The sequence below is a fragment of the Mustelus asterias genome, chromosome 25 (assembly GCF_964213995.1).
Source record: "Mustelus asterias chromosome 25, sMusAst1.hap1.1, whole genome shotgun sequence".
NCBI classification, from domain to species: domain Eukaryota; kingdom Metazoa; phylum Chordata; class Chondrichthyes; order Carcharhiniformes; family Triakidae; genus Mustelus; species Mustelus asterias.
In genome coordinates, this window is record NC_135825.1 from 36,688,545 (window position 1) to 36,703,872 (window position 15,328).

Here is a 15,328-nt window from a genome sequence, read left to right on the forward strand (position 1 = left end):
GGAATAATGTGTTAATGTGAATAACACCCTGCATATTATTATATGAACGTACAATGCAGTCTTCTACCTTGTCATTCCTCGGAAGGTCATTGGACTTTTTAATGACACTGTCAGCACATCTTTGTGGAGTGCCGGTCACAAGCTGCCAAGCACCATACAATCATTGAGCACCCAGCAGCCCACCTTATGCCAAAGTCACATTTGTCCTGAGTTATAAATACTGCAAAGGGATTACTTCATTATCAAAATGAGGTGCCTTCTCTTTTTAACACCGTTGCCAGAAAACCTTAAGTTGCAGGAGATTCTAACATGACACTAAAACATCCCACTATATCCACTATCAGCTATGCCCTCATCACCACCCTCACACATACGTGCAACTGCATCCCCAGTACATATACATATGATAATGACAGCTGGACTTGTAGTAGGCTTGGGTGATGTGGTTGGCACATTGCTTTGTGCAATTCACTGTGCCTTCCCATTGCAGTGAAGTGAGTGCTCTCTGATGCTTCATCTACTGCACTTCTTGAAGCTTTGAACAACCGAACCCAACATCACTGAGTGATGACATTTTGTTTTGTCTTGACTTCTCTTCCCTCTTTATCCTTGTTAGTGCCCTGTATTATAATCTTTAGCCCACCATCCTAATTTAAAAAGTCTTCTTGGTGCAGTATTGTGTGATGCTTTGTCCTATCAAATACAAAATCAGTCCATGTTCATCATTATTTTTATTTACAGGTTAACAGACAAGAACAATCTTCATACAGATTGCAAGGCTTCCCATTTGGCAGAGTGAAACCACAATGTCAAGCATTGAAAAGACAATATATCTCAATAAATAAAATAGGCATCAGTAATTTACCACGCATAATGCAAGACTTTCATGAAGTCATTCCTACAGCGAGTATTGGTCATTTAATAAATAAGAAAAAAAAATTAAGACTGAGAAGCGTATTGTGCATAATGAATCAGGTCTCTAGATTATTATAATACAGTCCTTCTCATGAAAGTACATCCACTTTGAGTCATGATTGTCATTTGGTTGAATTGTTGTGTATTCTTATGATGGATGCAGACACAAAATCAATCCTGTCCCATTCAGCATTGTTTGGTAGCAGGTCAAGATTTGTTCATCGCTTTTGCATATCAATGATACCTAGGGGGCAAAAGAAATGTGTTATGAAATGTAAGGTGGACGTCAAACAAGAATTTATGGGAGTAAAGAGAAAACATTTGAAGGTAATTTATATTATTTCAATAGTTACACTCACAACATTGAGAATGCAAAGACATATAAACCGAATAGCTCAATGTAACCAGGAAAAGTGTCACAGACACACTATTTTTTTAACTTTATTAGTGTCACAAGTAGGTTTACATTAACACTGCAATGAAGTTACTGGGAAAATCCCCTAGTCGCCACACTCCAGCACCTGTTCGGGTACACTGGGGGAGAATTTAGCATGACCAATGCACCTAACCAGCTTGTCTTTCGGACTGTGGGAGGAAACCGGAGCACCTGGAAGAAATTCACGCAGACACGGGGAGAACGTGCAGATACCGCATAGACCCAAGTGACCTAAGCTGGGAATCAAACCCGGGTCCCTGGTGCTGTGAGACAGCAGTGCTAACCACTGTGCTACCGTGCCGCCCATTAAACAAGGACATTTCAGACATTTTTCCCTTCACCAGTTTTCTTCCCTTTCTTTTCCTCCTGTACCCATTGGCTCATTGTTGGAATATGGTCCCATGTGCATTCATGCACCCAGCCAGTAACTCAGCCAAGTATAGCAGCATTGATGTGCAGTCTTCAGTAGTAAACAGTAACAGTCTATGTAGTCATGGGAGGACAAAGTAGCTGAGTCTGATCCTGCCCTTGCCCAAAACCCGCACATGCAGATGTCAGGATGTCACTTGACAGCGTTGGGGGTGCAAATTGGGCTAATTTTGCCTTTGCTAACCAAAGACCAATTGTAGTGCCTTTATTGCTACTGCTACTTAATTCAAACAGCTCAAACAAAAAAAAGGAATTTGTCAGATAAGTATGTATTCAAGCATCAAATACAATATAATTCAAGGTTATTTATTTTGACTTATACTGTAACACATAATTTACATCACCAGATCAGACACACTGTGTCTTAAACATCTTATTATCTTTTTTGGGTGAGCTGCTGGTGTAGTTTTAATGTCATTGCTCTCGCTATTCAGAGACCCACAATAGTTCTCTGGGGATATGGGCTCAAATCCCATCACTGCAACTGGTAAATTCAATTCATTAAATCTGAAATGGAAAGTTAGTTTCAGTAATAGTGACCACGACAACTATTTTCATTTTGCAAAAAAAAACCCATGCAGTTCACTCATGCCCTTTAGGGAAGGGAATCTGCCATCCTTTCCTGTTCTGGTCTACATGACTCTAGACCGACAGTAATACGGTTGACTCTTAATCGTCCTCTGAAATGGCCGAGCAAGCCATTTAGTTCAAGGGCAATTAGGGATGGGCAACAAATGCTGGCCTTGCCAGTGGTTGCCCAACCCCATGAACGAATTTAAAAAAGAATTTGGGATTAGTATTGCTTTATTTTGGTAAAGAACGTGCATTCCCGTACTTCCAGAGTGATAAATCTATGAGGCTACGCTAATAGCACATAGCCTGGCTTATGGTGAAAGTAAGTCGGCTAATCAGGGTTATACCGTAAAGTTAGAGCCCTCTCTGTAAACCACATTCATTATTAGCAAGATTACACTGGCGGCAGGTCCTCAAGGGATCACCCTAATTGCTTATATTATGTCAACAAATCTCTGGTGAGACTTTCCCCTTGTCTTCGCAATGACCTACATTCAACTATTTCATGTTATCAATCTGAGCTAATAAATATTAACGCAAGTACAGCGAAGTCTTACTAAGTTCAGTAGGACAGAAATTTGAAAAAAACCATCGAGAGCATGCATAACCATGGTTAAATATTAACTATCAATGCTTCCAATATTAAGCATGTTGAATAAAAATCTAGTAACACGTTGCTTTTAAAGGATGACACTGGTGTATACTTTCTCCAAGTCAGTCCTGTGTTGTTTTGACCAATTTAGTTTGTCTTTATCATATTAATGTATTAAATTTAGAAATGAAACAGATTAAAACACAAAAAGGAAGCTTAATCATATTAGCACATTCAGGTTTCGCGATGTGGTAATGATAATGAAGCAAGACCCCTTGATCTGTAAAGCTTACATCAATGTTTTGCTGGCTGACATTGTGCTCTGATTACATCAGACGTGTAACGGGCAAGGCAACTTGTGAATAAATCAATTAGATAGCATTATTTTGAATGTGCGCATATCAGGGTGATCAATGATGGTTCGGGAAATGGAATTACCTCCCCCATTTGTCATCCAGAGACAGTAGCATCCAAACTCAGATCATGTACAGAGAGGCTAGTTGCATTGATTGATCTCCTATATCTCCCAAATAAGATGCTTCACTCCCAGTCTCAGTAAAGCTCCGACTGAATGATAGTAACAGTTTTGTTACTGATGCGAAATTCAAAGATGATTGTCGAAATTGTATCAATATTGCAGCTCCTTTAAGTTTGAATGGTGCCTCTGATGGAGGTATAGACAATAAAAGATTGAAATGAGTGAGTAATGGATTTAACCTGTAAGTTTTAATAATGTACTTGGAATCCTACTTTATATAACTGTGTACTCGTATTAACCTAAGAATTACTGTTGCCAAAATCTGTACTTGAACCCTGATGTATTCATTTGACATTTATGTCCCATATTCTAACACAGGTGTTAACTTGTTTATTTTAACATAAGTAAATGCTTCCAAGATAATGAACCATATAATATTTAGCAAATACATGAAGCATTCATCCCAGTGACATCAATAGGAATTTGTAGGTTCATTTTCTTTAATAGATAAAATGTTTATCCTTCGAGAAACAACTCTAAGAAATTTGGCTATTCTAGTGAAATGGAATCAATCCCACATTATGTTTACATAAGAGTATTATACTGCTTTGCAACACAGTCCAAAGATGTGCGGGTTAGGTTGATTGGCCATGCTAAAATTGCCCCTTAGTGTCCTGAGATGCGTAGGTTAGAGGGATTAGCGGGTAAATATGTAGGGATATGGGGGTAGGGCCTGGGTGGGGTTGTGGTCGGTGCAGACTCGATGGGCTAAATGGCCTCTTTCTGCACTGTAGGGTTTCTATGAACACAGTTACTGCTGGTTTAATAGCCTATGATTCACAGTAGATTTCATAGCATTTTAATGCTGTAAGCTACAATCAGAGAATTGAACCAAAACGTATTTCATTTGAAATCCGTAAAGAAATGCTGCCGTCTGAAAGTTCAGGCTTGTGTGTTAGATACTACTGGGCACAACATCAAGTCTGGGTCATCAAAGGTAACAAAAGAAATGCAGGTTTAATGTAATTGCTAAATAATATTTTCGCTATGTCAGGTGGCAACTTATTTACATTAGGGTTTTTTGCTATCATAGTTTGGTGACATGGTGGCACAATGGTTAGCACTGCTGCCTCAAAGCGCCAGGGACCTGGGTTCAATTCTGGCCTCAGGTCACTGTGTGTGTGGAACTTGCACATTCTCTTTGTGACTGCGTGGGTTGCCTCCAGGTGCACCGGTTTCCTCCCATAGTCCAAAGATGTGTGAGTTAGGTTGATTGGCCATGCTAAATTATCCCCAGTGTCAAGGGTATTAGAAGGGTAAATATGAGGGGTTACGGGAATAGGATCTGGGTGGGACTGTGGTCGGTGCAGACTCGATGTGCCAAATAGCCTCCTCCACTGTAGGGATTCTATGGATTCTATAATTGCACGGGTGAACATTTACACCACAAACTCAATAGTTGTTCCATGTAGCAACTTGCAAGTAGAGAATTCAGATGATAGTATACACATTTCTATGATTAACAAGAGATAATGGGGGGAATTTTCCCATCTCGCCCACCATGGGAATCGTACCGGGCAAGGGACTGACAATGCAAAAGTTCATCGACCTCGAGCAGAATTTTCCAGTTTTGGGTTGAGCACGGCCATAAAATCCCACCCAATGCGTCCAGCCTGGAAGTGGCAAACTAGTTCCTGATGAATCATAATACTTTACTCCCTAGTCGAAAACATTTTGTTTTGTTTAGGTAGCAAAAGTAGGCAGAGTAATGAGGTATGAATTAGGGCACCTTCAAGAACCTGGGCCACAGAAAATAGTCGCAAGTTTATAAAAGCCATTCTGCCAAGCATCCCACCTATACACAGATTATTTCCTTTCATCCTGCACAATACTGATTAATGAAATTGGAATATGACTCATGCTGGGAAATATAATTATGGAGCTAATATTGCCAATCTGTTTCCATGTTCAGCCACACTCAAAGCAATCCAAACCCAGCACTGAGGCTGGAGACATACCCATCATGGTTGACCCTACTCAGATCTCAATGAAGCTGACCATCTGAAACACCAGATTGCTGGCTTCAGTGATACCCATATCCCTACATATCTATTAATGTAAAAGTACAATATGACTAAAAGCTATTATGACACACAATGTCAATAACACATAATTACAGGGAGGAACTCGAAGCACTATTGCAGGATAACTATGGGTGTGTATCCCACCAACAATTGACAAAGAAACCAGTTAGTACTAATTTAATATTGTGTTATCTGATTGATTTAAGTGCTAAAGCAGCTATTGTATGCAACATCAAAGACGTTACCTTGCAATTATGCAATCTGTCCAAAGTTAAATGATGTAGAACTGGTGGCTTTCTGCTTAAAATTAGAACTATTTTAGTCCTGGAATAATTTGGCTCCATTGCGTGTGTTCATGTTACACCTGGGTACCCCTTGTTCATAGCTAATGGACAATGAGGGTTGTTTCACCTTTTGTCATTGATATTTAATAAGGACAGAATCAGGTCTGACTATGGTGGCTCACACAGCACTCATGAACAGTTTGAAGGTGATGTTAACTTTTCTATTATGAGGCTCATGCTGCACCCCTAGTATATCACGTCTAAGAACAAAGAACCTCCACTGAAGGTTTCTGTCCTCCCTGAGCTGGCCTTAGGACACCTGCGTTACGGTGTGACAGGTGTACCGCCCCAGTCAAACTCCCCACCTGCCACTGTCCACGGAGCGGGTCGAGCCCGGCCGCCCGGGCGCTTCCAACCAGAAGTGAGAGCCCCTCAGGGGTCACCTCCCCGCCCTTCAGCCCACCAAGTCTGTGTCGACACAGATGCCTCTCTAATCTAATATTTTCTTGCCTCTACGTGGTCCATATCCCTCTATTCCCTTTCTATTCATGTGTCTATCCAGATGCCTCTTGAACGCCATAGAATCTGCTTCCACCACCTCCTGCACGTTCCAGGCATTCACCACCCTCTGAGTGAAAAACTTGCCCCTTACATCACTTTTAAATTTTTCCCCTCTCACTTTCAACCTACACCCCCGAGTAATTGATCCTTCGACTCTCGGAAAAAGATTCTGACTACCCATTCCATCCAAGTCTGTCATAATCTTGTAAACCTCTATCAGATCCCACCTCACCCTCCAACGCTCCAATGAAAACAATCCAAGTTTGTTCAAACTTTCTTCATAGTCTATATCCTCCAAACCAGGCAACATACAGGTAAATCTCTTCTGTACGCTTTCCAATGCATCAACATCCTTCCAGTAATGTGGCAACCAGAATTGTACATAATACTCCAAATGCAGCCTAACCAAAGTCTTATGCAGCTGCAACATGATTTTCCAATTCCTATCCTCAACTTGTGTAGCTGACTGTAAAATAAACAAGCCAGGCTTGTTTGGGCTGACCACCGGGAAGTTACAAAAGTCATGCAATTGCCTTCAGTGGTGCTAGCAGTGGTCTCAACAACTGTAATGAGTTCTATCCATTGTCTCAGTGCTCATATTAGGGAGTAGCCACTTAGGTGAGATACTGAAGAGCTGACGCCACCACAGAACAATTGTGCAGAATTGAGATGAATCTAAAACATTAGAACAGGTGAATTTTCAGTTTATTCTCAGTTAAAATTAAGATGCTCCTTGGGTTTAAATAGCAAATCACATTACGCTCCTATTATTAAAGTACCCTTCTAGATCTGTATAAATAATACCCTAAATATTACAGATAAAGGTGCATCTGTAACCCTATGCATATGCAAAATAATTTAGATGGACATAATTAAATTACATTTTTCATAATGGATTTCTATGAACTCTTAGACAGCAAAATTACCTTCATCTGTTGGGAAAGAAAACATATAAAGAAGTGTCTAAAACCAGATTAATTGGTGATCGGTTCTGATGAAAGGTCATTATTTTTCCACAGATGCTGCCAGATTTGCTTTTTCCAGTGCTTTCTGCTTCAGGTTCAGGTTTCCAGCATCTGTAGCATTTCACTTTTGCTACTATGTGAAATTGCTGAAAATTGAATCAACAGCAACAGAAAATGGGATTCTGCATACCAGTCACTCCATGCAAAATGCACAGTTTGTTCCATGTGAATTAATGGTTTCAAATGCAGGAAAAGAGTAGGAAAAAAGTAGGAAATGCAGGAAAAGAAGCACTGCGTAGCTTATAGCATTTACTGCTTTGATGAATGATTTCCCTATCATTTGAATTGTGTTTTAGTGCCCCTATTCTTCTCAATATTAAAATAAATTGACATCTTGAACTTGTCCAATGTGATATTCATAATAAATATATTAGCGTTTGGTATAAAATTCTTCTGTTCAATATTTCATTAGAAATTTTAACTTCTCTTTCTAATTAATTTAGTACCTGTGTTTAAATAGCAGAGGAAGTTCATATTGGTATATTAAATAAAAGCCTACATTTATATGACATATTTCACATCCCCAGGATGCCCCAGTGCATTTCATAACCAATGAATTATATTTGTAAGCTAACACAGCAGCCACCTTCCGCACATCAACATTCCACAAGCAACAATGAGGTGAATGAATGGTGGACCTGTTTGTTCCTAATATTGTACAGCACAATTATAAAGCAAATATCTTTTAAAGTGCAAACTCTTATTGCACCATTGCATTAAACAATTGAAATTCAGAACCTACATTCAATAGTTAATAAAATAAGATATATAGGGTAAAGCAATTTCTCAGTCTTTAGTACTCAGTGCTTTATTTAAATGTGAAATATTGGACACAAGATTTACTTAAAACATTGCTATCTAATTAGGGGTTTCAGGTGATGGCAGGACACATTAGATTGCAACCAAAGTGAGGATGAATGTTACATAAAACAAATGTTAGAAATCAATCTTGACATCAATTGCCTAACGCCCAGTTTTGGATGGAGCATAAGTGCCCGCCAATTAAAGTCACCACCTTTTGTCCCTGTCACAAACTTGGTTCCTGGTTCCTGTCTATCATTTCCATGCCTGGCAGCTTTTATTTAAATTTTCCATGGGTGTGGATGCCACTGGCAAGGCCAGCATTTATTGCCCATCCATAATTACCTTTAATTGGTTTCTGAGGCCATTTTCAGAGGACAAGTAACAACCATATTGCTGTGGATCTGGAGTCACAGGTAGGCTACACCTGTTAAGGATGATAGATTACCTTCCCTAAAGGACATAAGTGTACCTGACAGGTTTTTAATCACAACTAATGCTAGTTTCATTAATGCTACGGATGCTAACATCAAATTCCATATTTTATTCATTGAATTTGAATTTCTACCGGGTCCAATGTTGGGATTTGAACCTGTAGCCCCAGAGCATCAGCCTGGGCCTGTGAATTATTCGTTCAATGGCATTATCATTACGCTATCATCTCCCTGAAGTCTGAAACTGAACAAGAACATTCACAATCTCGGAGTTGTGTTTGACCCTAAGATTAGGCTATAATATCAACACCATCACCAAGACTGTCTCCTTTCACACTGAAACATTGTTGAACATCAGCCCTGCCTCATCTGCTGCTGAAACCCTCATGCATGCTGCTGTTGCTCCTAATGTTGTAATGTTTGACTGGCTGGCCTCCCATTCTCCACTCGATATCAAATGGTGTTCATTAAAAAACTTGCAACCTATACATTAACACACCCCAAAACCTGTTCCCCAATCATCCCTGTGCCTGCTGACCCTCACCAGTCCCCTGCCTCATCCTTATTTTCAAATCTCTCCATAGCCTTGCCCCTCCCTATTTCTGTCACCTCTCTCACAGCAAGCCATGGGCAGCACGGTGGCAGAGTGGTTAGCACTGCTGCCTTAAACGCCAGGGACCCGGGCTCAATTCCAGGTGTCTGTGTGGAATTTGCACATTCTCCCCATGTCTGCATGGGTTTCCTCTGAGTACTCTGGTTTCCCCCCACAGCTCAAAGATGTGCAGGTTAGATGGATTGGCCATGCAAATTGCCCCTTAGTGTCCCAAGAGGTCTAGGTTAGTTAAATTAGCCATAAATATATGGAATTACAGGGATTGGATGAGGAAAAGGGCTTGGGTAAGGTAGTCTGTCAGATAGTCAGTGCAGACTCAATAGGGCAAATAACCCCCTTTGGCCATAAGCTCTGAATATCCTCCTTAAGCCTCCTGTCTGTCTCTCTCTCCCCACTTTTTTATGATGATCCTGAATGCCTAGCTCTTTAATCCAACCTTGGTCATCTGTCCTGACATCAACTTCTGTGTCTGTGTCAAAAATGATTTCAATAATCATCAGGGGCGACACGGTGGCACAGTGGAGCAGCACGGTGGCACAGTGGTTAGCACTGCTGCCTCACAGCGCCAGGGATCCGGGTTCAATTCTGGCCTCGGGTCACTGTCTGTGTGGAGTTTGCATGTTCTCCCCGTGTCTGCGTGGGTTTCCTCCGGGTGCTCCGGTTTCCTCCCACAGTCCAAAGATGTGTACATTAGGTGGATTGACTATGCTAAATTGCCCTTTATTGTCCAAAGTAGAGTAAGTTAGGGGGATTAGTCATGATAAAATTGCACTGGGTTACCAGGATAGGGGGGTGAGGGGTGGTGGGCCTCGGTTTCTTTCGGAGAATTGATGCAGACTCAATGGGCCAAATGGCCTCCTTCTGCACTGTACGGATTTTATTCTATGAATATGATGTTTACAGTCAATTCAAACTATTCAAAGTCATTTATGAATATTTTTAACATTTCCTTACTGGGAAAAGTCGGAGTTCTAGACTTGTAGCAGTTACTATTTTCTGACTGTCATTGATATCAAATGCCCAAAGCAGCAGTCTTTTACAGTGCAAAGTAATTGGACTTGTTTCATTAGAATTGATACCCACTTATTAAAAGCAGGGGTTCAGAATATGTGAAACAAATCTTAGCAAAAACTGTCCCCAATCCAGAGTAACGAAATACCACATTGCTTTTTATTATACACTGACAGATCTTAGAATCATACAATCCCTACAGTGCAGAAGGGGTCTGCACCGATTCTACCAAGCCCCATCTTCATAACCCCACATATTTACCCCACTAATTCCTCTGAACCTACACATCTAGTGACACTAAGGGGCAATTTATCGCAAGGGGGATAGAATATAAAAGCAGAGATGTCTTGCTGCATCTGTACAGGGCATTGGTGAGGCCGCAGCTGGAATACTGTGTGCAGTATTAGTCCCCTTATTTGCGGAAGGATATATTGGCCTTGGAGGGAGTGCAGAGAAGGTTCACCAGGTTGATACCAGAGATGAGGGGTGTTAATTATGAGGAGAGACTGAGCAGGTTGGGTTTGTACTCGTTGGAATTTAGAAGGCTGAGGGGGGATCTTATAGAGACCTATAAGATAATGAAGGGGCTGGATAGGGTAGAGGTGGAGAGATTCTTTCCACTTAGAAAGGAAGCTAGAACCAGAGGACACAGCCTCAAAATAAAGGGGGGTCAGTTTAAGACAGAGTTGAGGAGGAACTTCTTCTCTCAGAGGGTGGTGAATCTCTGGAATTCTCTGCCCACTGAAGTGGTGGAGGCTACCTCGTTGAATATGTTTAAATCACGGATAGATGGATTCCTGGTCGGTAAGGGAATTAGGGGTTATAGGGATCAGGTGGGTAAGTGGAACTGATCCATTTCAGATCAGCCATGACCTTATTGAATGGCGGGGCAGGCTCAAGGGGCTAGATGGCCTACTCCTGCTCCTATTTCTTATGTTCTTACGTTTCTTAATTTAGCATGGTCAATCTAACCTGTGTATCTTTGGAATGTGGGAGGAAAATGGAGCACCCGGAGGAAACCCATGCAGGCACACGGAGGATGTGCGAACTCCACTCAAGACAGTCACCCAAGTCTGGAATTGAACCTGTGCCCCTGGCACTGTGAGGCAGTAGTGCTAACCACTGTGCCACCCTGGCACGGATACTAAATTCAAACTCTTTCATATCATACAGTAATGTATGAATGGTGGTGTCCATGGATGATGGTGTCCTGTGTGAATCAGTTACTCAGTGGTGAAAGAAGCAGCATTATTTTAAACTGTCAGGGACTACCAGGCATGACGATCAAGCCTGTTGTTCAAGTTCAGTGAACATTTAGCCATGAGCATCTTGTTTTCATAAGTGGCAAATGAAGTGTGGGTTTAATGTTTAATGTGTATTTATTAGTGTCACAAGTAGGCTTACATTAACAATGCAATGAAGTTACTGTGAAAAATCCCCTACTGGCCAGAATCTGACACCCGTCCGGATACACTAAGGGAGAATTTAGCATGGCCAAAGCACCTAACTAGCATGTCTGTGGGAGGAAACCGGTGCACCCAGAGGAAACCCATGCAGACAGGGGGAAAGCGTGCAGACTCCGCACGCCGGGAATCAACTCTGGGTCCCTGGCACTGTGAGGCAGCAGTGCTGACCACTGTTCCACTTGAGTGGGAAACAGCAGCAGTAAGGTCTGGATACTGCCAGAGAGTCAGGGAGGCTTTGCGGGACTCACTCACCCTCGGTGTCTTTGGATCAGGACATTGTGCTGATGGCTGTGGGCGTGCAGATGTGAGCCAGCTGCCGGGACCTCACGGATTGGATGGCCTGGCGGTTCTTGAACTGCACCATGCCCAGGGTGATCTCCGCATTCCACGTCGTGTCCTCCAGGCACCTGAAGTCAATTTCCTTACTGTCGGCCATCACGACGGTGAAATAGACATATCTGCCTTTCCTCTCCACGCAGTCCACCGTCTTCATGTTGTCGAAGGGCAGCACCTTGCATTTGGAGCGACTTGCCTTCGGGTCGTAGATGCACAGTCCCTCGTCTGTCAGCACGCAGCTTTTCCTTTTCCACAACTGCAGCAAGCCGTCGCTCCTCTTCTCCAACAGCCCTTCCTTCAGCACCGTTTGCCCATTCATCGCAGGCATGCTGGCTGGCTTGATCCTCAACTCTCTCCCCCCCTCAGTGTAAATGTTAACAGCTCAGAACTTGGGATGGTGAATCTCTCTAGTTCATTTTTCTCTCTCTCTCGCCTCTCCTCTAATCTGTGCTAGTCTCGCTTTGCCGGAATCTGTTACAACATGCCCAGATGGCTTTTTATTCATTTCTGTATCCCTTCGCCCAGCCCTCCTTCCTGACGTTGACTGAGATCAAAGGCGATCCTCCCACGTCGCCACTGAATCATTGAGGAAACATGTTGGGCATACTGGGTGATGGTGGAGGGGGGACTACCCCGCCACTGCAGGATTGGGAACATATTTATATGCTGCTATGTTTCTGAAAAAGTGTCACACACACACACGTCTTTAGTCTTTAACGTCACCATAACCCCGTCTCCCCAACACAGCATTTCAAAACATGTCAGTATCCCCGATATTAACAAAATGAAACGTGGCGATATGACATCTGGGGTTGATAATGTTGTGTGAGCGCCTCGCCACTTTTAGGGAGAATTTTACAATCATGTGTTCTGCTTTTAGGAAGAATTTTACAATGATATGTTCTGCTTCCACTAATCTCTCTAATTATTTTAGTTTAATTATCACTGTCACAAGTAGGCTTACATTAACACTGCAATGAAGTTACTGTGAAAATCCCTGAGTTGCCACACTCCAGCGCCTGTTCGGGTACACTGAGAATTTAGCATGACCAATGCACCTAACCAGCAAGTCCTTTGGACTGTGGGAGGAAACCGGAGCACCTGGAGGAAACCCACGCCGACACGGAGAGAATGTGCAGACTCTGCACAAACAGTGACCCAAGCCGGGAATCTAAACCGGGTCCCTGACGCTGTGAGACAGCAATGCTAACCACTCTGCCGCCCCAACTAAATTGATGCCAAATCTCATTTTGCATGTTTCTGTTTTCATGTTATTCTGTCCATGTCACTATATATCTGAATGACTTTTACTCTCATTTTGGAGAGAAAAGGAGACAGACATTTACCCCATCCCCTTCCTCTGACTTGTCTGGCTGCTGTTCATACGCATGGGAGGTTTAATCATTCATTGGAGTTGGGCTTCATTCATTGACTCCCTCAATTTAGTCATTCCCTGAGTTTGTGAGCGAAAGTGTGTGTGTGCCAGAGAAGTCCTGAACCTGGTCTGGCCCTTGTTCAGGAGATGCGAAAATGAGATTAACCCAGTGGCACAATCCTACAACTGCCCTGGCTTTAAAGACCATTGTTACCCCTCCCCCCCACCTCCACCCCGCCTTCAATCTGTTTCTCTTCCCCGATGCTACTTTCTGCACCTCTGTGGGTCACTCTTGTGAGATTTCATTCAATATCCAGAACTCGGGCTTGCTGCTTTCTGTAAACAACCAAATTGCTTGACCCTGTGACTGCCCCTGAATAATTTTATCACTCAGATATGAGGACAATACTGAAACAGAGTATAAATATTATGAGATTTTTCTTATCTACTTTGTTTGGTGTACTGCCTAGTACAAGGACAAACATTCAAGCAAAGTTCTGGAGAATTATTTCTGGTTAGTAAAAGATGTCAGTTCATTGTTTCATTTTATTGAAGAATGATTTGCATTTATCATAGAAACTCTTAGTGCAGAAGCAGGCCACCAACTCTCCAACAGAGCATCCCACCCAGATCCTAACCCTGTAACACCACGTATTCGCCCTGCTAATACTCCTACCTACACAACCTGGGACACTAATGGGCAATTTAGCATGGCCAATCCACCTAACCTGCACATCTTTTGGACTGTGGGATGAAACCAGAATACCCAAAGGAAACCTGCACAGACATGGGGAGAATATGCAGACTCCACACAGTCCCCCACAGTCCCCCAAGGCTGGAGTCCAACCCGGGTCCCTGGTGCTGTGAGGCAGCAGTGCTAACCACTGTGCCACCGTGCCACCTCATTTACATTGTGCCTTTCCAGGACCACATTCCACAGCAATTTACAGCCAGTGGAGTGCTGTAGCTTTGATCTGTAGCCGCTGCTGCAATGTCGAAATGCTCCAATGGATTACCCTAATTTTAAAGATACTAAAGGCATCATTATAACACTGATACCAATGTTATTTACCAACTCCACAGAATGGCATGGATCTGATACCTCCACTTACCACCGTAAATCCCCCTGTGGCACTCTGTGATGCACAGAGTGCCAGAGATTCGTAAAACTCAGGTATGTCCAAAGAACGGGCACTTAATTCTTTTTGGGAGAATCCCGGCCTTGATCTGAGGTTGCAACTCAAGAAGCATTCCATCTTCTTGTGCCTGAGTTATTATTACACAATGTGCATGAATTCAAAGTCACCTTTTGACCATTAAACACGTGTACAATAGCTGCCCGATACATAAGACAGTAAGAAGTAGGGGCAGAAGTAATCTATTTGGCTCCAGCATTCCGATTGGGCCCACTCTTCTGCCTGTCTACCCTAACCATTGATTTCCTTGTCAGTCAAAAATCTCACTTAGCCTCAGATATATGACATATGCTACCTGGGAATCACGTGTGCATCTACCTAGTATTTGCTACCTACAAAACCTTAATATTCAGCGGTTGTGACAACTTGTAAACTCAATCGGCTGAATGGCCTCTTGTGTGCAGCGATAACTCTGATTAAGACAAAAACCATATATCAAACCATATATCAAGTAAATCATTAATTAAAGTAGGCAGATCAATCAGTTTGCTCTTTTTGATATGAGCTGTTCTTGGGTGTACAGGATATAATTTCAAAGTTTGCAGATGATATACAAATCTGAAATAAAGTAAACAATGAGGATAGCATCAGACATCAGGTAGGCACAGGAAAATTGGCTGCTTCACTGATTATTCTAGGATGTACAAACAACCATCAGTTTCTTTTTTCTATTGCCAACAGACATCTTAAGCACCGATCCTCTGCCTCCACCAACAAGA

General features: G+C 42.3%; 1 protein-coding gene across 1 annotated transcript; it reads right to left on the reverse strand.

Annotated features, from left to right (window-relative positions):
* Window positions 1-714: 714 nt before the first annotated feature.
* Window positions 715-12,566, reverse strand: LOC144479281 (pleckstrin homology-like domain family A member 2). Its single transcript, XM_078197961.1, has 2 exons — window positions 11,955-12,566; window positions 715-1,159 (listed from the first exon to the last, which is right to left on the reverse strand). The coding sequence occupies exon 1, from the start codon at window positions 12,364-12,366 to the stop codon at window positions 11,971-11,973; it is 396 nt and encodes a 131-aa protein (XP_078054087.1). The 5' UTR covers window positions 12,367-12,566; the 3' UTR covers window positions 715-1,159; window positions 11,955-11,970.
* Window positions 12,567-15,328: the final 2,762 nt, after the last annotated feature.